The 22,953-nt window shown below is 38.9% G+C and overlaps 1 protein-coding gene across 4 annotated transcripts in view; it reads left to right on the plus strand.

The window, feature by feature from the left end:
* Positions 1–2,592: 2,592 nt before the first annotated feature.
* Positions 2,593–22,953, plus strand: part of BANK1 (B cell scaffold protein with ankyrin repeats 1) — a 136,486-nt gene continuing 116,125 nt past the window's right edge. For all 4 annotated transcript variants that reach the window (XM_048305046.1, XM_048305048.1, XM_048305047.1 and 1 more), the window contains exons 1-2: positions 2,593–2,745; positions 21,886–22,284. In XM_048305046.1, the coding sequence (XP_048161003.1) occupies positions 2,733–2,745; positions 21,886–22,284 (412 nt within the window). In that variant the 5' untranslated portion in view covers positions 2,593–2,732. The remainder of the gene's footprint in view (positions 2,746–21,885; positions 22,285–22,953) is intronic.

Consider the following 22,953-nt stretch of genomic DNA (forward strand, 5'->3'; position numbering starts at 1 on the left):
AGTCATATGCAGACATAACACCACACCAGAGAAAATCTTCATGACTGGGCTGGTATAAGAAGTATAAATTGATGGAAATAACCCTGCAGTTAGAGAATTCAGCTGTCTTCCTCTTAGAAATAATTCTTCTGGCTGTAGGCCTCAATATACCTAACACTGTCTTAAGCTGCAACTAGTCAGAGATCAGCACCATGCTCACCATTCCCCTTATTGTTCCCATCGTTGTCCTGTACAGGTCAGTATCACTTTCTCAAAAGCTGTGATGGCAGCACCATAGCTCAGGAAAAACCTGTGTTCAAGAGTAAACTAGTTGAGCTCAGTAGCAAAGGCTCAGTTGGGTCCAACTAAAAGCACAGACCCAGCAGACTCAGCCTCACCATCAGCAAGCAGAGATGAAAGTGCAGCCACCATGACAAACAACTTGCACCACACGAAGCAGTCCATTAAAACCGCCACAATCCTCACCAAGTCTTATCCTCTCTTAAACTGAGATCTAACAACACAACTCCTGCACTACCTTCCATCCCCATCTTCTCAGCAACCTGTCCTAGATGGTCTCCTTCCAGCCTTGCATGGATCACCCTACACATAGCACCACGGCCACCAGAGGAGAGCCCAGGTTTCGCCCTGGCCACTGCAAGCCTCCGTGCATGCCGTGCGCGCTGACCAACGCTTCAGCAAGGGCTCCTTGTGGAGCAGGGCCTCTTGCTTCTGGATTCTGCTGAAGGCTTTTCTTTCTTTGACTAGTAGAAGCCTGCCTGTTGTTTGGTTTAAAATCTGAGTAGAGCAAATAATGTTCTTCCTTTTAGGACTCATTTCCTCAGTGCTGGCTCTCAGAATGTAAATAACTGGGCTGTCACAATCCATTTTGTCCCTCATCCTGACACCCAGGACAACCCCCTAACTTTGTTTTGTTTTTACTGGAATGAGAGTTCCAAGTTCCATTTAAATTATTTTTATATTTAAATACATTTATATTTAATTATTGTTTTTCTTTTCATGAATTCCTATTTCCACAGCGAAGATCCTTGCAGTTAAGAACTGTAAATCATCCCAACTGCATCCAACCACATTACCGAACCCATTTTTTAGGAAGCAGCAATTATTACTGCCATGGAAAAATAGTCAGATGTGGTGTTTCTACATGTTTTATCTTTGACATATTGCATCCTCCATTATAAGATATCTCATTTGTGTTCATCCTGCTCACAGTTCAAGACTACTGACACTGTAGTGCTGCATCCCTTGCACCCAAAAATACAGTACTGGAATAAGGTATTGTCCAGATACCTGTCATTTAAAGGAATAAAATCCAAAGGTTAAAAATGAGCAGCAAGGAACAACAGGAGGTATTCCAGGCTCTCTTCCTGATGCACATGTACCCTGACATGATTGGATCTATTCCAGATTTTTCCAGTGTCTGTGTAGCTAGATGTTTCCTCTGTGTGATAGGCCACACCAAGTAAGAAATTCACCAAAACCAGCCACATGTTGGCAGAAGTGACTGAAAAAAAACCCTGAAACATTAATAATAATAATAATAATTATAATAATAATCAGAAGAAGAAGAAGAAGAATCATCTACCTGTGTAATGATAGAAACAGGAACAGCTCAGAGGGTTCAGTTTTCCAAGCAATTCAGCTGGACACAGTCCCTGCAGTGTGCAAAGTCTTTCCAGAAGTAGTTCCCTCACTGAAGTCCAGCCTCCTGCAATTAGCGGTTTGTGGTTGATTGCAAACTGTGAAGGTTTTGTCACACTAGGACATCTATAAAGACTGCCTCTGCATGAATTTTCCTTCCTCTAATACTGCTTGAATTCATTCTGCAGCCTTGCCTTCAGTTCAGGCAGTCTCTTTATTTTGGACACCCCTATTACTGAAACTGGTACATAGCAAATTCACATTTGAGATCTTTAAAACCTTCGACAAGTTTCTCTAAAATCAGCCGAAAAACATAAAAGTTCAGGTATGGAAGGTGAACTCAGGAGTCTAGGTGAGCAAGAAGCACACATCTATGCACAAAGTGGTTTGAAAAGGTTTGCTTCCTTTGAAAACTTATTTCAAAAGGTACTTTCAGTTTTTCTGTAATCCTATTTTGTAGGGAAACACCGGCTCCTTGTGGTGGGTCTGGCCTTTCTTTTTAACTTCGAAGATGCCACCTTGACTGATGTCTCCTGACTAAATTTGGTGGCCAGTGCAGCAGTGAGCTGAAGCATTTGCAGTGTCTCCCATGGGCTGCTTGTTTTGATTTTTTTAGTTTTTGTTTTACTCTACTCTGTGCCACTCCAAAAAATAAATACATGGCACAACATTGTGGAGATGGTAATCATGCCACACCAGAACGCCTGATCGCTAGGGGATACCTCCTAGGTGCCTTTCATCTCTGAGAGGCTTTTCTCCACAGGGTGAGCTGGGCACACTCTTGCACCAAACCCCAACACTCTTGCACAGCTAGAAAGGTTAGACTTCCTCCTCGTTTCCTCCCCACACCCAGGCAGCCTCGGCGGCAGAGGGCTCTCCCCGCGGCTGGCGGGGCGATGCCGGGGTGCGTGGGGGTGTGAGTTTAGCGGAGGATATGGGTGGGGCCCAGCGGGCAGCGGAGCCCCGCGGCCGCAGCAGCCGGGGAGGCCTTCGCGCTTCCGTGCCGGCGGCGGCCGGGACAGGACCCTCGGGCAGGGACAGCGCCCTCGGGCCGGGATTTTGGTGGCCGGGACTGCGCGGGCGGCGGAGCCATGAGCCCGGCAGGTCGGTGCGAGGCGGGTTGCGAGGGCGGGGAGGTTCCCACAGGGTGCTGTGTCCCGGCGTGGTGTTGGGGAGTGGAGACCCTGCCCTTGAAAGTAGCCCTCAAGTGCAGGCGGTGTCTAATGCATCTCTTACGGTCTCGCAGAACCAACGTAAATTTGCTGAAGAGGAGGAGATGTACCACCAAAAAGTTAGGAAATGTAAGAAGAAAAGTTATACGAGCAATATTAATTCGGTCCTACATGTGTATCGACTTAATACATCGATACTATCGATAGTCTTAATTGGCTGATCACATGTTGTGTTATTAATTAAAAATTGATCATCCTCTTGCAGTCTCTCAGCTTTCCATATGGGATCCAGCCTGTAGTGTACCACAAAACTGTGCTAGACTTTGCACAGGAATATTATTCCTTGTTTATGCTTTTATTGGTGTTTGTTGCTATACCTGTGTGCCTCAAAACTGTTCGTGTGTATTTTGTTACTCCCTCGGTAGTGTTGGAATGCATTGTCCCATTGACTGGTGGAAAAATTTGATGAAAAGTTAAAATTACAAAGGCCTCATGTAAATCAGAGGCAGTCCTTAATCTGAACCAGAAACGTGTGACTCCGTGTCCCTGTGCGCATTCTTCCCAGTTGTGTTCCCTAATTCACAGAAATACTGTCTATTTACTGCTCCCATTTTCTTCATGTGTCTTTGCAAGGCTCAGCAACACTTAAATCAAGCCCAGTGACTGCCAAGCTGGGCACTCAATAAAAAAGAAATGAATGACATGTAGCCTGATACCAGAGGTTTGACTTACTTGCTTGCAGGGAGCTTAGCTTTATTTTTGTGATTCTTTTATTAGGTGGGAAAATATTTTATTCTCATTTTCTGAATGAGGAATTGAGAAACAGAAGTCTGAGGGCCTGAGTCTGCAGAGGTGCCTCAATGCTTTGTTTTTCTGTTCTGATTCAGCATTTTAAATGACTGCTTCAGATGTCAAGACATGTTTTTTTACCAAGTACTTTTATGTTTTGCATCATTTTATAACATCAGAGTTACCACATTAGTTATTTAATTATCAAGTGCAGCTTTGTAATGACATTAGCATTGCAAGCCATCTTTACCTACTTCTGTCATTAAACAAATAAAAAACACCAGGAAAGAAAGTCAAAGTGACTTTTCCAGCTGTTTTATAATAAGTTAGTTGTAGATGAAATATCAAAACTCATTACTGCTTTGCTTTCTACTTAGGGCTGGTGGTGAAATGGGTATGGTTATTTTACTGGTTATTTTCTATCTAGACCCAACTTCCAGTATTGTGAGCTTCTTTAAAGGAAAAAGTCACATATATGAGTAAAACTACATTTAATAGTATTTCCAAATATGCCTGTGCTATCCCAGTTATTAGGCAAACTGATATTTGTAGATGGGAACAGTCGGCAGGGCAGTATTCTGATAATCATAGACGTATGCTCAGTGATCATTCTGTATCAATGACAGGATACAACTCTGCATGACCTGGGGGCATATAGTTTACAGTCTGGATCTTGGTGAATAAAGGCAGTCAAATCCTGAGTATGCACATGAAATAGCTGGAGTAATTGCTGAGTCAATATGTAAGAACACCAAAGAGGGATGGCTGCTTTCCCAGCTGCTTGCAGCCAGTTCCACACGTTGGCAGGGGAACAAGTAACAGTAGGCTTAGCCAGCAGAGGATGTGCTGGCCTTCTACTCCATCATCATTTGCCTCTGTCATTTTTTAATGTATTGCTTTGCCTAAGCCTCATCCACCTCCAACCTCCACGCACAGACCTCTCTCCTGCAGGTTTGCCACAGCATCAAAGCTTTCTTTCCACAGTGTATAGAGGTCTGTTTTCTGCTGATGGAACAGTATCTGTGATGTACTGAGGTTGCTTTAGGTGGATTGCCCAAGGCGAGTCTAGCTCAAATCTGAAAGCTGTTTGGGATGCTTGATGAGACAGACAGGCTTGTAACTGGTCAGTACTTTGTAGAAGACCCTAGATGAACTTCTTTATGTAAATTCCATTAAAGATGCTGTAGCTAGTAGAGCTAAAACATCTGTAGTGTGGGATCTTTGATGACATCTGCCTTCACTTGAGGCAGGAGGCACTGACAGGATAACTTCATTGTTATGCCATGTTGGAGTTATCACTCCTCTTTGCACTCGGGAATGTAATTATCTTCATTGAGATCTTTCACTGTCAGTCCTTTATTTACACAATGTACATTTCTGTGTCTCCAACTGTTTCTGGGTTGATGTTTATGTAAGAGATGTTCTGGGAGGGAATCTAGACAGTGAATAGACACAAGTAATACTTGATTCTTGTTTTTCTCATGAATTAGGGAGTGCTTGAGTTTTTAGTCGTCAATAATTTTTCAGCTTCCTTCACTTTTAGGGAAAAAGAGATCTCAGAAAATTATTTGATTCAAAATGCAAGAGGTCTAGTGGTGGAGTTTTGAAGCAGATTCAGTAATAAAATGATAATAAAAATCGTAATATTCATATTCAATATTAATTATTAAGTAATATTCAAATTATTAATGATTTTTTAGTAATTGGAGTATCAAAGAAGCCAGAACTGAAGTACCTCAAAGCTATCATTTGTCTTCAGAAGTGTTGGGATGCTCATTCAGATTCAAAAGTTGATCCTAACTAGCTGTGTTCCTTACTCTAATCCTCTCCCTGTTGCAAGCAGCAGTTACTGAAGTTTGCATAGAAGCAATTGACCATCCACATTTAAAAAATTGTCTCAGTGGTATCACTGATGACATGATAAATATGAAAGAAAACCGCAATCTCAGTTTCTTAAATGGAAGAACATTTTTGTCCAGGGACTCAAAACCAACAGTGTGACTCTTTCCCTGTCTATATAGTTCTTGAAACTGGTCTTTGAGCATTTGATTAGCTTATATACTTCTTTATTTGCTTGTAGGTAATAAAGAATGTTTTTATCTCCTCTAACAAGCTTAAGTGCCCCAACGCAAACAGCAGCAATAGGTTGTGATATAATTATAACCCCATGGGAGGTCCAGTGATCTCTGGCTGTTGTTAAAAAAATAAAGTTGTCCTGATGTTTTGTATAAATCAAAATCAGCCTATTGCATTGTGAACTGTGGAAAAAAAAAAACAAACAAAAACCCTAGGTTATATTAAATGTAAACAAAGTAATAAGTTCAGAATGGTATTTAAAATAATTTTTGAAATGACTGTGAAGATAGGAAAGGAGTCATGAATACCAAGATTTAAATTTTAAACTGGAATCTATTTCATGTAATACTGTTGATGTTCATTTCGTGTTTATTGGCTCCCTGCATTGTAAGAAAGCAAGGCTTTGTATTAAGCCACAGTGTATAATTTATGCTATCACAGACCTGACAGTTAAAGCAAATTGGTTTTACCAGCCCCATCATTTCTTTGTTTTTCAATGTTTCTGTGAGTTTTTTTGTACAGATAGGTAAGAAGAGTCTTACACGTTTGACATTGAGACAGTTCAAGCAGAGGTACGGCTGAGTTTGGAAAGCACCCATTTGCATTCAGATCACATGCTTAACAGCTGGAAAGGACTTGAAACTTTACACAGGTGATTATAAATAGCTGCAGTCTGTGGCTAAGGTTTACTGCTTCTTGGGTGGCAAACAGTCATTTTTGTATGACCAGTTGACAACTAAGGAGTTTTCTTTATTGCCAAATACTATATACTATTAAAAACAAATTTACAACAGTAAGTACAGTTCCTCTTAGTAGTATCTTGAAATCACTTCTGTGCTAAATGAGAACTCTGAACATATCTCTAGGAACTACAGTTACTGTCTGAGTATAGCCTATTTGGAATATCAGTATTCAGTGATACTCAGTTACTACTTTCATCAGAAATCAGTGTTTTACTAGTTTTACTAGTGTGCCATCTGGACATTGATTCAGGGCATTCAAGCTCTGAAGTACACAGTAACATATATTGGGATTAGAAAAGGAAAGCAAACCACTCTCTCCCTTGTTTTTAACTGGGAACAAAACTAATTTCAAAGCCTGTTCAACTTTTTTTTCAGTCTTTCTGAGCTCTGTGCAGAATTTGGACATAGTAGTGTTTGCAATATGCAATGCAGGGCTTAGCTTTCCTGTCCAGAGAAGTTCTTAAGGATGATAAAGGAGATGGTTTTACAAGCATATGTTCCATGTTTCCCATGGTTAGTGAAGTAGTGGATTCCTCAAAACATGCTAAGAGTACTGGGTTTTTATGAGAAATGCTCTCTAGCATATCCAGCTGTCTTATGTACTGCCCTATGGCTTTTTATTTCTACAGTTGAGATGTATGTTTGTATAAAGTCCAGATTCATTGTGCAAAATTTCATTGTTATTATTGATATCTACAACAGTTAAACCTGGAAATCAAAAAAGAAAAGCAAGTCAAAGAAAACATTTGAAAAATTGGTAAAATTTACTGGTGATCTGTTGGCATTTTAAATATTTCCTTTGCATGTGGTATGATGTGCTTTTGTTTGTGAAAGTGTGTATTTATATACCTAACGATGTTCTTTAGAAAAGGAAATGTGAATTTTCACAACTGCTGTTGCCTCTGTTTAAGGAATAGAGAATTCATGTAAGACTGTGAAGCTGAAATGCAATACCTTTGTCAAGTTTCACAGTTTTTTCTCTGTACCTACTTGTAAACTTACTTCAAGTGAGTTGCTGAAACTTGCAGGTTTTCATAGCTGAAAGAAATGTATGGCTGTGTCTGGTCTTTCTGCTGGAGTGTACCACAGCTTCTGTCCAGCCCTGCATCCTTGGGTTTCCTTTCTGTGGAAACCAACATCAGAAGAGAGGCTTTCCTGGGTGACCAGGTTTTGCCCTCACACCAAGTTAAGGTGCAACTATAGAGCAGCTGGATCTGAGAGCTAATGCCTGATCCTAGATCCCCTACTCCAGACATGCCTAAAAGAGTTTTCTTACAAGAAATAATGTCACATAAACAACCCCCTGTCCCCAAACCTGACTGAGACCCTGTCATATACAGTTCAATTCATGCCCAAATGTGCTTTATCCTCCACATTTTTCAGTGTTGGGGACATGCATGTGTTGTGTCTCTCAAATAAAGCAAGGTATTTTCCTGTCAAAATGTAATGAAGTAATGATATTTTCACTCACTGTTTATTGTTATACTTGTTTCCCGTTAAAAAGAAAAAACAAAACCCAACCCCAAAAAGAAATATTGTTTTTTAGTTGTTCTCTCTACAAGGTGAGTGTTAAGTTGTGAAGAATAAATAATTCCAGTTTGTTTACTGTAGTCAGTAAAAAGTGGTGTTAACATCAGATTAGAAGTACAATAGAAATAGTAAGCATTTCTTTTCTAGTGGAAAATATCAAAAATTCTAGAAGCCTTGGGAAAAATGGAACAATTAATAGAATGACATTTATGAATTAAACTTTTAAGAAATAAGGTAATATATGCTAAACATATTTTCATATAGTATACCCTTCCGTTTTTCATAATTTTCATTTATTTGTGAAACATTTACAGATTAAATAGCTGAAAGGAAAAAGTTATAGTACGCCTGGAATGAATTGAACATGGACAATTTTTAGTCATTTGAAGACTGAAAATAAAAACCTTCATGTTAAGTAGTGCTGTGTCCTCTGTAAAAAGGAAAGGCTAAATACAGAACTTACAGGCTTCAAAGCAGTTTAATGCTAATATGATCGTGAGCACCAAATGAAAACAAGGAGTACTTTAATCAGAAGCCACAAGTGTGGTGTTCCTCTGATTTATTAAAATTTGTGATAGAAAAGACCTGGGCACTTGCTCTTTGTTGAATTATAATATGCATGGGTGACAGAAATAAATTTCTTAAATTAACAAGAGTATATGAACAGGAGAAACCAGATATATTCTGAGTTTGATTAGCTTCCCTTTAAAAATATGAAATACAGTGGGAACTGGAAAATATGCAGTATTCAGTATAAACCCCTTCAAGAAGAAGTGATTTTCCTAAGGAATTTTGTTACTAAGAATTTTTTGCCATGTTTGCAGTAGCATTCCTGTGATTCAGTTGTGACCGAAGTCTGTAGTGCTGGCCAGGAGTGTATGCTTGAGCTGGTGTAAAAACTCCCAAGAAGGTGGCCAGTGTATCTCACGTTGTACAAGCAGACTGTATCTACCTAGAACAACTTGTTCCCATTATAAAGTCAGTTTAGAGGAGCATTTTAAGAGGGGGGGAAAAAAAAAGTCCTCTGAAAAATGACTATTTGATCATTATTTTTCAAATGCCTTTTGTTTGAGGGAGCTGAAATAAACAATCCATGTGAGTTATAGTCTCAATTCAAGTTCACTTCAAAGTGAGAGGAAAGCTAATGTCTTTACAAACCATTCTGTGGGAGGTGAAGGCGTGCGTGTTAACGGGTTAATGGTGTTGAAACGTGGCTTAATGTCTCTACTAACTCTGGGCAGTAGGTTTGTTGCAGAGCCCACACAGCTTAGCTCCTGAAACAAGTAAATACGTGTATCAAGCCTGAACTTCTGAACTTTGGGGTAAAATAGTAGGTTCACGGGGGGAATATGTGGTAGGTGGTGCGGGAAGGCTGTACCTTCCCGGTACCTCAGCCAGTGGGGAAAGGAAGAGGGCAACGTGCGGCCGGGAGTTGGGGATAAAAGTAGGCTGCGCCCTCCCAAACCTCGAGGGAGAGCACCCTGCAGGCGTGTGCCCCCGTGGGCTGTCTCCCTTTACTCGAATTAAATTGCAGGGCTCCTCTGTCCCCTTTTTGGACATAAACCTCTGACGTTTGTGGATTTTCCTGACAAAAGCAAGGCCTTCAAGTAAGCCAGATAGACCACATCATCTTTACGGGTATCTAAATGATTCTCGCCTGTCCAGAAAGTAAACTCTAGCAGCTTAATCTTACTTTTATTATCTAAGAGTAATTTGCATTTCAAATTCATCTGAATCTTTTAAAAAGTATTTTTTAAAGGTAGGCTCATATTATGAGAAAATGTTATAAAGATTTAATCAAATGATGGAAGTGGTCGTGCTTGGAAAGGATGTTCTGTAGTATCTGGAAAATCTAATAAAAATGCACAAAACTCAATATACCTTATTTCCTCCACCCCCCTGAGATGTCTTTTAGTAGATATTTCACTTAGTCTCCGGTTGCTGTAGACTTCCTACCTGTAAACATGGAAAGCTAATTCCCCAGCCTAGTGTGTCTCAGAATAGCTCTGTTTAATCAACAAAGCCTTGTTGCTGTGCACTATCAAAGGAAATTTTGCTAGTGTTTTTAATCAAAACTTTAAGGTTCTTATACACGCATTCTGGTTTTGTAACACAATAATCTTATCAGGAAAACTTTCAAATGTGTTTCTCTCCCTTATACATTCTGTTCCCTGTTCAAGACTAGCTATTTTAGAGGAGGCCAAATCTAATTTGGCCTTGAATGAAACAGTCTGCAATGATTGAATTGGGGAAAATATATTTCCAGTGAAAGTTGAGGCCAGATCCTACATTTAGCAGTTTGGAAACACAAGAATTTTCTGCTTAAAGGGTACATTCAGGACAGTTTCATTTTAATTTTCTGCTAGTGTTCTTGCCAAGCTATTGTCAGTTGGTTTTCTAAGAGAGTTTAAAAACAGCTATGTTTCATTGGCAAACTTACAGCCTGTATTTCAGCACTGATGCTTATAGAATTCATTGAAATGGCAAGCCATGTTTCTATATCTTAGCTTGCAAATACATAATGTATACCATAGTTTTTGTACTCCCACATGCTGTTAAGTCCATGCTCATTTTGAATGGCATATATAATAATGCATCGCATTCGTTTTGAACACAACCATGCCTTGAATAACATCATTAAAAGGCAGAACTGTCCTCTCGAACTGTGGCAACTCATTCATTGGATGCAACACTTTGGATACTTCTGTGAAAAGCTAGTCCTTTTTGTCAGAAATCAAGGGTTGAACATTAACTTAAAATACTTAAAATATTGTGAAAGTCAATTATGCTATTTAATTTCTCTCACCACAATTATGTCACAGATGAGCATTGTAACATTTGAATTTCCAAATGTACATGCTCTACCCAAAACAATCTGTTTTGCTTAATAAGTGAAGTTTTCACTCTTGTGTAACAAAAAACCAGTCCAGTACTGGATAAATTATAGTTCAGAATCTAAGTCTTTATTAAAGTTGTAGTGTTTAGAGGAGTGTTTCCAAACTTAAGTTCCTCTGCTTTTATAGGTTTTTATTTCTTACTGCAAGATCAGAGTGGTTAGAAGTCTCTCAAGAGGTTTAAGCAACTGTCATTTTTTGAAATTGACTCTTGAACATGTTGTTTTGTTTGTGTATATTTCACTTCTTGGTATATTGCTAAAATCTGGATCACTGAATTTTGATATCATAATAGCATTTAATTTAAGAAATGTTTCATTTTATTGTGGTTTGCCTGTGGACCACAACAGGCCAGGTACCTGTAAGTGCATTGAATACTACAGGAGCATATGGCATTGCAGCCTGTACCAGCTATAGATTCAGTAAAAGTGGCCATGTTCAAAAGTTTCTCTTGAGGCACCAGCTTTGGTACAAGTGTGCCTGAGATAGTGGGAGCTCAGCTTCATGCTCATGTTAGTGTATTTTAGCATTGAGTGGTTGTGGTCAGGGAGCACTGTATAAAGACTTAGTTTCCTAATGCTGCAAGGCTACTTCCACACTGGTAAGTAGTGTTCCCTACTAAACAGGATGTGCAGAGGTCAGCAGTAGGGCCTGAGAGCCATGCAGGGTACATTGAAGAGAGTATTTTGGACTTGCTCTTGTCTGGTCCTATGGCCTTCACAGGCAGTGTGCATGAAGTGTGATTCTGAAGATTTAAGATGTTTGTGCAGTTATAACACTAATCTGCAGTAAATGGAAAATGGAACGTGGGCAGAATAAACTCCAGAGGAGGAAAATTAAAACTGCACATTGTGTTTCATACCTTTACCAAATGTGCTAGCAGTTATTGCTGAGCAGCTGGCACTCGGTAGCATGTTAAACTGTGGGATTTTGAGGAGTCTTACATTAGACACTAATAAAATACAAGTATAGTGATGATGGTGATAGATCTATGACAGCATCAGCCTGTTTTCTTTGAAGATTTTTCTTTTTCTGAATGTTCAAGAGGAAAGTAAAAATTTAGTTACATAGATTTAGTCAAACAATGAGGGACTTGATGTAAAAAGCAAGATGCTTCATAGTTCTTTTGTCCTGGCCTGTCCACCTCAAGCTTCTGAGTTTTACTGTATTTGAACTACACAGGGTCTCTGACTGTAGTGAGATAAGGTTTAATTTGGTCTCAAGAACTGTTCAGGAAAGATTTGTTTTCACTTTCTTTTCTGTACCTTTCTAACTAGAAATGGAATAGTGTGCTTGAAAAGGTAGAAGGACTGGTGAGATACTTTTCTTCCAGAGTACTTAATTCCTCTAGACATAGTTTCCCTGTTTCTATCCCACAGTGAGGCTATACCACAGTGACCGCAATGTATGGCAGGTATGTATGTATTGTACGGCAAATCTGTTCACAAGAACCTGAACATACAGAACTGGTTTATTTCCAGGAAGCATCCCATGTGGTCTAAAGCAGTAGTAGTTACACAAAATCTTTCTGTGAGGGCTCCCCACTAGAGGAGGACCCAAAATTGTTACCCAGGTAACTCTCCAAGTTGTTCTTATATTAGGACCAGTAATAATTTTGGGAATTTATTTTGCAGGGGGGAAAGATAACTGCATGTGTTAAAATCATACCGAGGACATAGCTTATTGGAAAAATGTCTTTTGAATCTCATGCAAGCTAGTGGTATTTGGGCATCATTTGCAGGCCTGTGGTTGAATTTGTGAAGGCAGGTTGGAATTCATTTAACTAAGTTGTTTTCTTTATCTGATGGACAGAAATAAAAGTAGTTTGTTATATAGGTAATTTGTGGAATCTTTGTCTTAAGGCAGTAGAGAGGAAGCAGAGGTGGGTTTAATATAGAGAAGTCAGCCTTCCACTGAGGTTGTTCCTGAGTGTTTTATTTAGCTTGGTTTCTAACTCACTGTTAGCTCTGTCATTGCTCATTTCATGAAGCTGCATTTATGTAATGATTTTCTACTTCATTTACTTCTTTCTGTGTGCAACATTAGCATGAATGCTGTTTAAAAGGTCAAAACAAAAATATAAAGTGGTTGTCCAGCACTGATGAGAGATTTGTCTTGGGTTGTTTTGTTGTTACTGTTTGGGGGTCTTTTAGTGACTGTCATGTATTTGTCAGAAAAGGAGGAAAGAAATGAGCTGAAACTGGAGGACAATTTCTTCTACACCCTCATAACTTTGACATGTTATACATCAAACAAAAACTGCTTCTCACATTTACTTAAATTTCTGGATGAATGCTCAAGTAAATGAGATGCATTAAAAAATGGATTTAAAATCAGCCTGCAAAAGAAGGAGAAGATTGAGCCATCTAATTTGTGGGATCTCAGAAGCCCTCCCTCAGTACTGTGCTGACTTGTGGCAAAGAAGCTGTAGGTTTAGAAACCTAAGAAGCGTAGATGATACACTGGAACAGGTTGCCCAGAGAAGCTGTCGATGCCCCATAAAAGGAAGCATTCAAGGCCAGGTTGGATGGGGCTCTGAACAATCTGGTCTAGCGGAAGGTGTCCCTGCCCATGGCAGGGGGTAGAAATGAGATGGTCTTAAAGGGTCCCTTCCAACCCAAACCATTCTATGACTGCTCTGAGAGAGTTCTACCAGATTTCTACAGATTTCTAGTGTCAATGGTAATCTGTAATTTAGGAATTGTTGGGATGTCATCTATGGTTAATTCAGTGTATTTGATTGCATTAGAAATGCAGGGAACACAGAAGTATCTGAGCATGAATTGCAATAAATTGTGCTATTTTTTGATAAACATTGCCTGATGATCAGTGTCTGCCATGTCTTACACATTAAGTAGTCTAATATGTTCACTGCCAGGTGTACAAATTAGACTACTTAATGTGTAAGACACTTTTTTTGTTTTGTACATCAGTGTTACAGTGTGACCTTCCCAGACCATAGCAGTTGGAATCACAGCAACTTACCCAAAATGTTATTGTTTGCAAGACCAGTGGTTTTTGTTTCGTTGTATAAGCACTATTTTCTGAGATATATTCTCTTGTGATAGAGGTGAATGTACTGAATTTCATGAGAATGTTTTCCCTATATAATATCTGCAGAATGTGTATTCCATTCTTTGTTTCTTATTTTAAAGAAATTAAAGTTAAGAAATTGTGAGAAACTGAAGTAACAATGGAATCAAAGGGGACAGAGGGAAAAAGTGAGAGAAGGCAAAAGAAATAGCAAAGAAGTTAAATTTAAGTGAGCAGAGTTCAAATGTGATCATAGATCCAAAATTGCCTTCACTAGGTCAGGATGTGGACATCTAAAGAGATCCTGGTAAAAGAAACACTGGCAATTAAAAATAATAAAGTAAAGAAGAGGACACTTTGGTCTACCCTAACAGGACATTTTGAAATTAGATTTTTTTTTTAATATTTCATGTTTATACAACCATAGTTACAGTGATAGTGTAAGGGGAATCATCAGGTGGTGGTTGTTTCTAGTAGCAATAGTATCTGTTAATGCAGACTTGATACAGCTTGCTCAGGTTTTCCTGTGACTTTAAAGATTTGTTCAGGTTTTGATGTGACCTGAAAGACTTGTTCCATAGTAATCATAAAAAAAGTGGTGTATTATTCCAGCTCTTCATGCTGTCATTATGATATATTTTTCTCTTCATGATTTGTTCGTGTCTAAAGCATTTCTGAATTACCTGGTTGTTTTGCTCTAAAATCTACTGAAGGTGCGATTTGCTCTCAAGGAAGTGACTGTAATGACATGAAATTTTGCCTCATTGCAATTGTGATAAAGGAGGAGGTCTCCTTTGAAACAGAGAAACGAGTTCTGACCTCTATATCCCATGTTTGTGTTTAGCCTTGCTCATTAGAAACAAGCGCACCTGTCCATCAGTAGATATGCAGCTGTAAGGATTCATAGGACAGATCAGAGACAAAGGCTTAAACCAGGAAATAAGGCCATATAACTTCATGAGAAAGAGCTTTTTGGGCATGATGTTAGCTTTGTCATGTTTGATAGTCAGGTATCTTTCTGGTCTACCTGTGCCAGGTCCATGCTGTGGAAAGATACCCCAGGAATTTATTTGGTTCTGTGTTCTGTTGTTACTGTAGGGAACATCAATGGAATTTCTTTACATGGAAAACCAACTAGGTCAAGCCTAAACCGATCTCATTTGTATAAAAATTGTTACTCTCTAGAACCTAATTTTGCCCACTCCAGACCTCACTAAGCTTAGTAAGAAGAAGGATGAAGACATAAGGCTTGATTTTATACAGGTAGAACAAGTATTTGTTTTCACATACAGTTTAGCAATTAGCAGCAGAAGGTACATAAACGATGAAAGTGTTCTTATTACATGCTAGTTAAATAGGCATTTGAGAATAGAAGTGCAGCCACTGCTGGCTGATACAATGAGGGCAGGAATGGCCTGTGTTTTAGGATAATTCCTTTCATTGAAACAGGTGTGCCACATCACTGCAGCAATTTTGCTACTTTGTGATCTCACTCTAAAGTTTGCAAGTGGCTTCTTATAATTTTCATTTCCTTTACTGGAACATCTCAGAGAAGCAACATAAACTGCCTTGAAAACATTTTCCATTATCTGCAAGTAGTTCTAAAGTGCTGTCTGCTGTCCTTCCCACGATGAATGCATTTTGGTTTGCTTCAGGGGATTTGCCTTGCAGAATTCCAGCAACCAAGAGCTAGAGTTGCATTTTGAGACACATTTACTGGATGTGTGTGAGGTGTGCTGACTGGGAAAATCAATGCTTTCTAGGTGGGTGAGGGGCAGTTTGTTATGCTAAGGCCACTCATTAGTGCTGAATTAAATGTTCTCATTCTGTTTCCAAATGTTAGATTGCAGGGATTGTTTGAAGTGCTAGTGAAACTTTTTCCAGTTTTTATCATATCACTGTTAGTGATCAGGGCAAGCAATGTGAAGACATGAATGGTTGAATCTTTGTAGAAGATTGCCAAGGGGCCAAGAGATTAAAGATCTTCAGATTCTGAAGTCTTGTTTGAACTAGTAGGTATGCTTGTCATTCTCATCCTACATACAGCCCAGATGGAAATGAATCTTCTGGAGATTAGAAGAAAAGTTTTGACAATCTCCAAGCAAGGATGGGAGTTTGGGTTACTTTACGCTACCTATCTTTCTCATTCTCCCATTTTTTGTCATTGTGTCATGACCCTTAACTATATCTGCAGTTTTATCCTATAGGGTGAAGTAGAGTGCAGTCAACTTGTAATAGCTCTATCCTGGCACTGCTTGCCTGGAAAAAAATACTGCTTCTTTTTGTGTAAGTTTTTAGCATGAAAAGATACTCATGGTAATCTTGGAGAGTGTAGTCTGCTATTCACAAAAGAACGAAAGATGCAATGGATGTCATTCCATATCACTTATGTTGCCCAGATTTTTCATCAATATATTATGAGAAAGTGAGCAAGAACTTCTTGACTTTATACTTCTCCTTTGAGATATTTAGCTACTGTACTTATTTTAACAAATTTTTGCTGATGGACAGTAGTTCATTGCATACTGACAGGGTTCATACATTTCTTTCTCAAATGTCTTTCCTTTTAAGACTGGTATTTTAAAAAAATCAGCCAACCTTCCCTTCCCCAAGTGAGGACATCTGAGACAGGAAGAAATAAAAGGGACAAATTTTATGCTTTCTCTAGCAGTTGATCTTGTCCTTTCTCAACACAATGGTGGAGAATTTGAGAGGGTGTTTTCTTCACACGGTTATCAAAGGCTGTTGGGATTGAGGTGAGGATTGTAAACAGAATTGCATTACCTTTTTCTTAGGGTTGACTGTGGCAGGCTTGGTATGTGGTTATAGGAGTTCATGGGCAGCTCAGTGAACAACAGGGAATGCCGTTGTTAGGCTCCAGTACTCAAACTGGAAAAGACTCTGGACAACCCTGAGAAACAAGGTGATCCATCTTTTCACTAAAACTTGGGTAAATGTTGGTGTTCAAATCTCACTTTTTTTTCACCAAAGCATCCTAAGGTAGTGGAAGTTTAGAGCCAATTTTTAAACCCTACCCTAATTGTAATCAGCCTTATTTAAGTCAAATGAAGTATGTTAGTGCTGAATTTTTGGAAATAACTGTAGTAAAATGCAGTTCAAAGATATTTAGAAGTAAACATCATCTACAAGCCTTTACAAACCCCTACGAACCTAAAATGCCATTAAAAGGTAGGGAATGAGTTGATACCTGTGCAGTGTTATTCTCAAAGATGAGGGTTACCAAGTGCTTCTTGATTTTTTCTAAGCACACAGAAATTATCTTTTACAAGATTGCAAGATTCACTAACGGAGGTATCTGTTAAAGAGCCCCCAATTTTTGGTTTGTTTCCTTTGTCTTCCTGGTGCGTTTGGTGCATTGAAGAGTTCTTGAGGTTTCCTTTAGCTCTCTAGTAGACTTGGTTTTTTTTCACCCCTCTTCTCCTACTATATACTGTATCCTACTATATAATTCTTGCCGTAAAAGACATGTTCTTTTGCCCTATGTAACACAAATTCTTGATTCCTGCTTGGTCACTGTAGTCTCATAGGATCTGGCAGATGTTTTCAAAGAGCCCTTCAGATGACATGAGATGTGCATGCTTGGGCTGAGATGTGCTTTCTTGGGCAACCACGCACATGTAACTAGGGAAGAGTGTTGCTTGTCAGAAGAACCCCTTTCAGGTTATGGATGACTGCATAAATACTCTTACTGTTTCTCATTGCTCAAGTAATAATACATTTTATTTCTACCTTTGAGTCAGTTTCCAAATAGGAGCAGATGAAGCACAGCTTAATTTTGTCAGGATATGATAGTTTCTATTACATTAACTTTCAAGGGAACAAAATTAATCTCAACTTCCATTATATTCCAAGTGCAGTAAATTCAAAGAATTATTCCGTAAGAGATGAAAATAATGAAGGGGAAAAAACTCTGGTTGAAAAGTTAAGCATTGTTACTGTACATTCAGTACTGGGTAGTGTTGCATTAAAGCTAGACCTGAGCTTTTTTGTTGTTTCAGGTTAAAATAATACAGTTCTGAAGGCAGAGTTTTGGTGGGCTTTAATTTTCAAGTAAGCTGCCTTCAAGCATATGCATCTTAGTAAAATCTCTAAAGGCAAAAACATTGTATAACAGGAAAAAGCTACTAGTACATAGAGTAGATTTTTGTTAGGGGACATCATAGCTGTTTGTAGGGTAAACTCTGACTCTGCATTTCAAGTCAGGCAAACATTTCAAAATAGTGATACTTTACCTTTTGATACAATTTGGAGTAAGTAAGATGCAAGCCTTACATTCCTGCTTAATATTGAAGTTAACTCTTAGTATAGAAGGAAGATTAATATCCAAAAAAAAAATGCAAGTTTATAATTCAAAACATACCCACACTTGGTTTCCCATAGGTAACTTGATAGCACTTGCTGCTTGCTTCTTTAAACATTGCACCAAACTCCAGTATGAAAGCCCTTGCTCAACAGCATGGCTCTTCCCTCTGTACTTAGATGGAAAAGACAAATTATATAGGGCAACCATATTGAATTAGAGCTTTATGAGATGTGTGTTGCAGAGCCTTTCTTCCATCAAGTGTGCTGTTAGATATATTTCACTCCCCTTTGTTACACAAATAAAGCTTTCTTTCTCATATATAAAAATCAATATAGTTAAGAAAAAATGCAGTTGAGCCTTCAATAAACATTGTAAAATCCCTTCTCATTCCTGCTTAGCTAAGATCAGAGCTGCAGACAGGTGCAGATATACCATATGGAAGTGAAGAAGACTTTTATGTCTTCTTTTATCCTTTCAATGCACATTTCTTACTTTTATCTTTATAATTTCCTGAGTACTCAAGCCTTGTACTGTTTGTTTGCACAGGGGTGAAGTTTATACCCTGTGTATATTTTTATTACAGTTATTGTATAACTCTTTAGGTCAGCTCTTTAAGAAGAGTCTTACTCTTCCATGTCCAGCACACAGGGAGCTCTTCAACTGTCGGAATGGTTGGTTCCAGCACTTCTTTCCTGCTCCAGTCTGCACAGGGATGAGATGTGCACCATTCCTTACCAATGCTCTCCTTCTACAGGGAAAGGATACTTGGGCTCTTTGCCAAGTGGGTGCTGTGTAAGACACCAGCAGATGCTGCTTCTGCACAATCAGGACACCAAAATTCTGTCAAGCTATAAAATAATGTGTTTCCCATTCAATTTAAATATGCTTTTTTAATCCCTCCCTGCAATTCCACTTAGTTGTCCTTAACCCAAGTCTGTGAGAGATTGGTTACGTGAAAAGGAACATACAGATTCGGGATATACAGATTCTTTGCAGCTTACTGATCTGAGAAGCTGGCTACGTTAGAATGCACTGTTACGAATATGCATAAAGCCTATTATTGTTAGTATATAAGGAGTTCTGGTACAATCAATAATCGGATTCCTGCTGATCACTCATATTGAGCGTCTGGGTTTCCCCTCTATCGCGACACAAGTCCATCATAATAGAAGGCAACACAGCTGAGCATGAGCTTAAAATGAGACCTTTAAACTTAAACAGTGAATGTGAAATTCAGTGTTTATGAGTCCATGTGCATATCCAAAGAAATTTTTTTCTTCCTATCAAGGAACCCCTACCCTGTATGCAGTTCTGGTTTTCTCAAAAAGTATTTTGAAAAAGCAGGAGAATTCACTAAAGTGCAGAAAAAAAAATAGGAAGAGTTCTACAATGCCTCTCTTGTGGTGGGAAGAATATTAATCCCAGTTTACAAACTGTAATGAAGGCAAGGCTGAGAGTCGCTTCATGGGAATCTGAAGACCTTAGGGGACAGATTTCTGAGAGCAGAAGAAGAGATGCTGCTTAAGGATTGCAGAAATATATGAAATCATATTATGGCTGGAAGTTAGAACTAAGTAAATTCAAATAAAGTGTCAGGAATGAATTCTTAAATTTTCTTTGTGGTGTAAGTGTTGTGTTTATATCCATATTTTTAAAGAACCACTACAGTGCTGTTAGTTAATGGGGACTGAAAATAGAAGGTACTTGGTGATTCCATTTTGGTGATAGGAAACAGCATGGCCAGACTGAAAGAGCTTGTGGCTTTACAGCACTGTTAATGCAGTTTCTTCTTTTGAAACTCTGCAGCAATTCATAGTTTTTTATTTCTACATTGTGCACATCTGTCTATGAGTGTTACGGAAAATCAAATGAGATTCTGGAAACAACATTGCAGCAAGTAGATTTTTTTATCCCAGCACCATAAACCAAACAATTTTTTCTGAGTTAAATGAGAAATCCACTGCTATTTCTCTTATTATTAACCTTCAGCATTTCATCAGAAACAGGTATTTTTCAGATTGTTTTTACCATGGGATATACAGTAGTCACCTATCCAGATACAGAGATACTACTCTGCTCTAATGTACTGGTAAGAGTTTAGTTATCTTGAAATATCGTCACCTGTTCCAATGTGGAGCATGGCCCTTTATGATTTCCTGTGACAGAAAACTTTGTGAAAGGGTGAGCATTCACAAATCTTGAAAACATGACAGCTGTCCTCCAAGCAGTTTGTAGACATACAATGAGCTCAAGAGACTAAACGACAGTGTCCCTATTCTACAAGTTTCAATCAGCCTTTGCTGGATAGACTTTGTTTCAAGTATCTCCTGAGTAAAGAATGAATGAACAAAATGTAGAAATAATTTCTTCTAAGAGGAAGGGAAGTCCAATAATTAAAGCATTAATCCTGGACTGGAGATACAGGTTCAGTTTCTTCTTTTGTGCAGGGACTTATGTGGGATCCTTGACAAGATTTTTATTCTCCTTAGCTACATCTGTACTCTGTATCCCACTGTCCACGTCCTTTGTGTGCCCAAGAAACATTTTAACTCTGTGTACACCCCCTGTTTCCGTATCTCCTGATCCTCACAGTGCAACAGCAGCTTAGGCACTCAGAGGAGCTGTGGTGCACTGCAGGCAGGTGTCAGTCACCAGGCGGACGCCGTGAAGCGCAGTGCAGGTAAAGCACAGCAGCTGTATCTATTCCTCAGCTTCACATTGTTGCTCCACAGGGCTGTGATTGTGAACTACTCCAGGGCTGTTAGGCTACCCTGACTTGACATATATTGTTATTGTATTGTTGCTCATCAAATCACGGTTTTTGATGGTTTCACCCAACCCCAAAATGACTGAGGTTGGATGGGACATCTGGAAGCTCTCTTGTACACCTAGAGCCAGGACCATATCCAGGCACCTTTTGAGTAGCTCCAAGGAAACAGATTCCACGCCCTCTCCAGACAGCCTGTGCCAGTGCTCCCACTGTATTTCCTGATGCTCAGTGGCAGCCTCCTGTCTTTCACTTTGTGCCTGTTGCCTCTGTCTTGAGCTGTCACCCTAGTAACGCTGTGGAAGAGTATTAGTTGTCTTGCTAGCATCATGTTCTACATCTTAAAGGGAAAGAGAACTGAAAAAATACAGTTCTAGGTTTATTTTTGTCAGGTCTCAAGTAATTTTCTTAAAATAATGACAGTAAAGAAAGATCAGGAATAACTATCCTAACACCATGCTGACAAAATACCCTAAACATACCAATTCATTTTCTAATGAAGTCGGATCATGTTTGTGTGTTCAAATATATATTCTTTCCCTCTGTCATTAAAAGCTAAGCGTTCCATTTTTAATACTACTGCCTATTTGTCAAGACTCTAGGAGTGAGCAGAATGTGTGAATGTGCTCTGCTTCCTACATTGCAATTTCAGTATTTATTCTGAAATACTAGTTATTCTAAACATAATATCCTGAGCTATTTTTCCAGTATTTCTGTGGATGATCTTTGTGCCTTGGTCTTAGAAATAAGGGGATGGTTGTCATTTCAAGGTGATGAGCTGTGATTTCTGCTGAAGGTAGTTTCTTCAGCACTTCAAGTTTTTATTAGGGGGAAAACAAAATCTGACGTCTGATATTTATAGCTTATTCAAAATGAATTTGAAAATATTTTTTTTAAAATGTTTTCTTCTCTCTAGAAAACATGAAGGATATCCTCGTGATATATGAACAAGAAGCAGAAGAGTGGGCTCTGTATTTAAAATCTCTTTTTGGACTCATAGTTAATGAAGAAGGAATCTTACTCTACGATCTAGAGAATTCATCTTGCAAGCACCAGGAGCTACTCGGTTTACTGTCTTATAAATGTAAACTCCTGATACTCTCATGTGGACTTCTTAACTGCCTGAATCAAAAGAGAAGTTATTTTCTGGAACAAGTTCTAAAACCTCCGGATAATGTGGTAATTCTGCTTTGTGGGGTGGAGAATTCAGAAATTCTTTATGAGATACTGACCTTAGACGGAGAGAGCAAAGAGATTTCTACTGATCAGAAACCTGAGGAATATATTTTGGTTGTTAAAGGAATTATTCAACCAGGTAATATATTACTGCTTCTTTGTAGTCCTTAGGTCTCTTACCTCCTCTCAGCTCTTGCTATTTAGCCAAGATTTTGTCTACCAAGCAGAATATTGTGCTTCTCTCTTTGTTGCATGCAAGGTGCCATTTTATTGGCATGGGAGCTTGTGCTTGAGAAGGACATCTGGCAGTTCAGGATTTTTACTCAGAGCTTAACCTAGTGTTTGATGCACAAAAACCAAGAATAATCTTTTGAACACTGGTATAGAGAGACCCCATCTGAATCAGAGTGACCTAGCTGGATGTCCCTGATGCCTTGTGCTAAGCAGGTAAGCTTAAGTATACTATAGGGCTTTAAAACCTGCTCAGAATATGTCTACCCATAGTCTGCCTATATTAGATCAGTGTTTTCAAAAGAACATTTTAGACTCCCCCTCCCCAACCATCTTCTTTTCAGTGTTGAATAATCTTTTCCTCAGTGTATCTCTCAGAATTTGGGCTCATTATGGTTGTCTGTTTTGGTTTCAGAAGGTAATGTTTGCAGTTCCTGATTGCGTCCAATATGTAGCTTCAGACTGAAGCTTCTTGGCAGTTTTTTAATGGGATGAAAACAGTGGGTTTATACTCTGTGTGTGTGTATATAGGAAGTAACTGTGGTTAGAGACCATCAGTTGACACAGGCACAGGAAA

Source organism: Corvus hawaiiensis, chromosome 5, assembly GCF_020740725.1.
Source record: "Corvus hawaiiensis isolate bCorHaw1 chromosome 5, bCorHaw1.pri.cur, whole genome shotgun sequence".
NCBI lineage: Eukaryota > Metazoa > Chordata > Aves > Passeriformes > Corvidae > Corvus > Corvus hawaiiensis.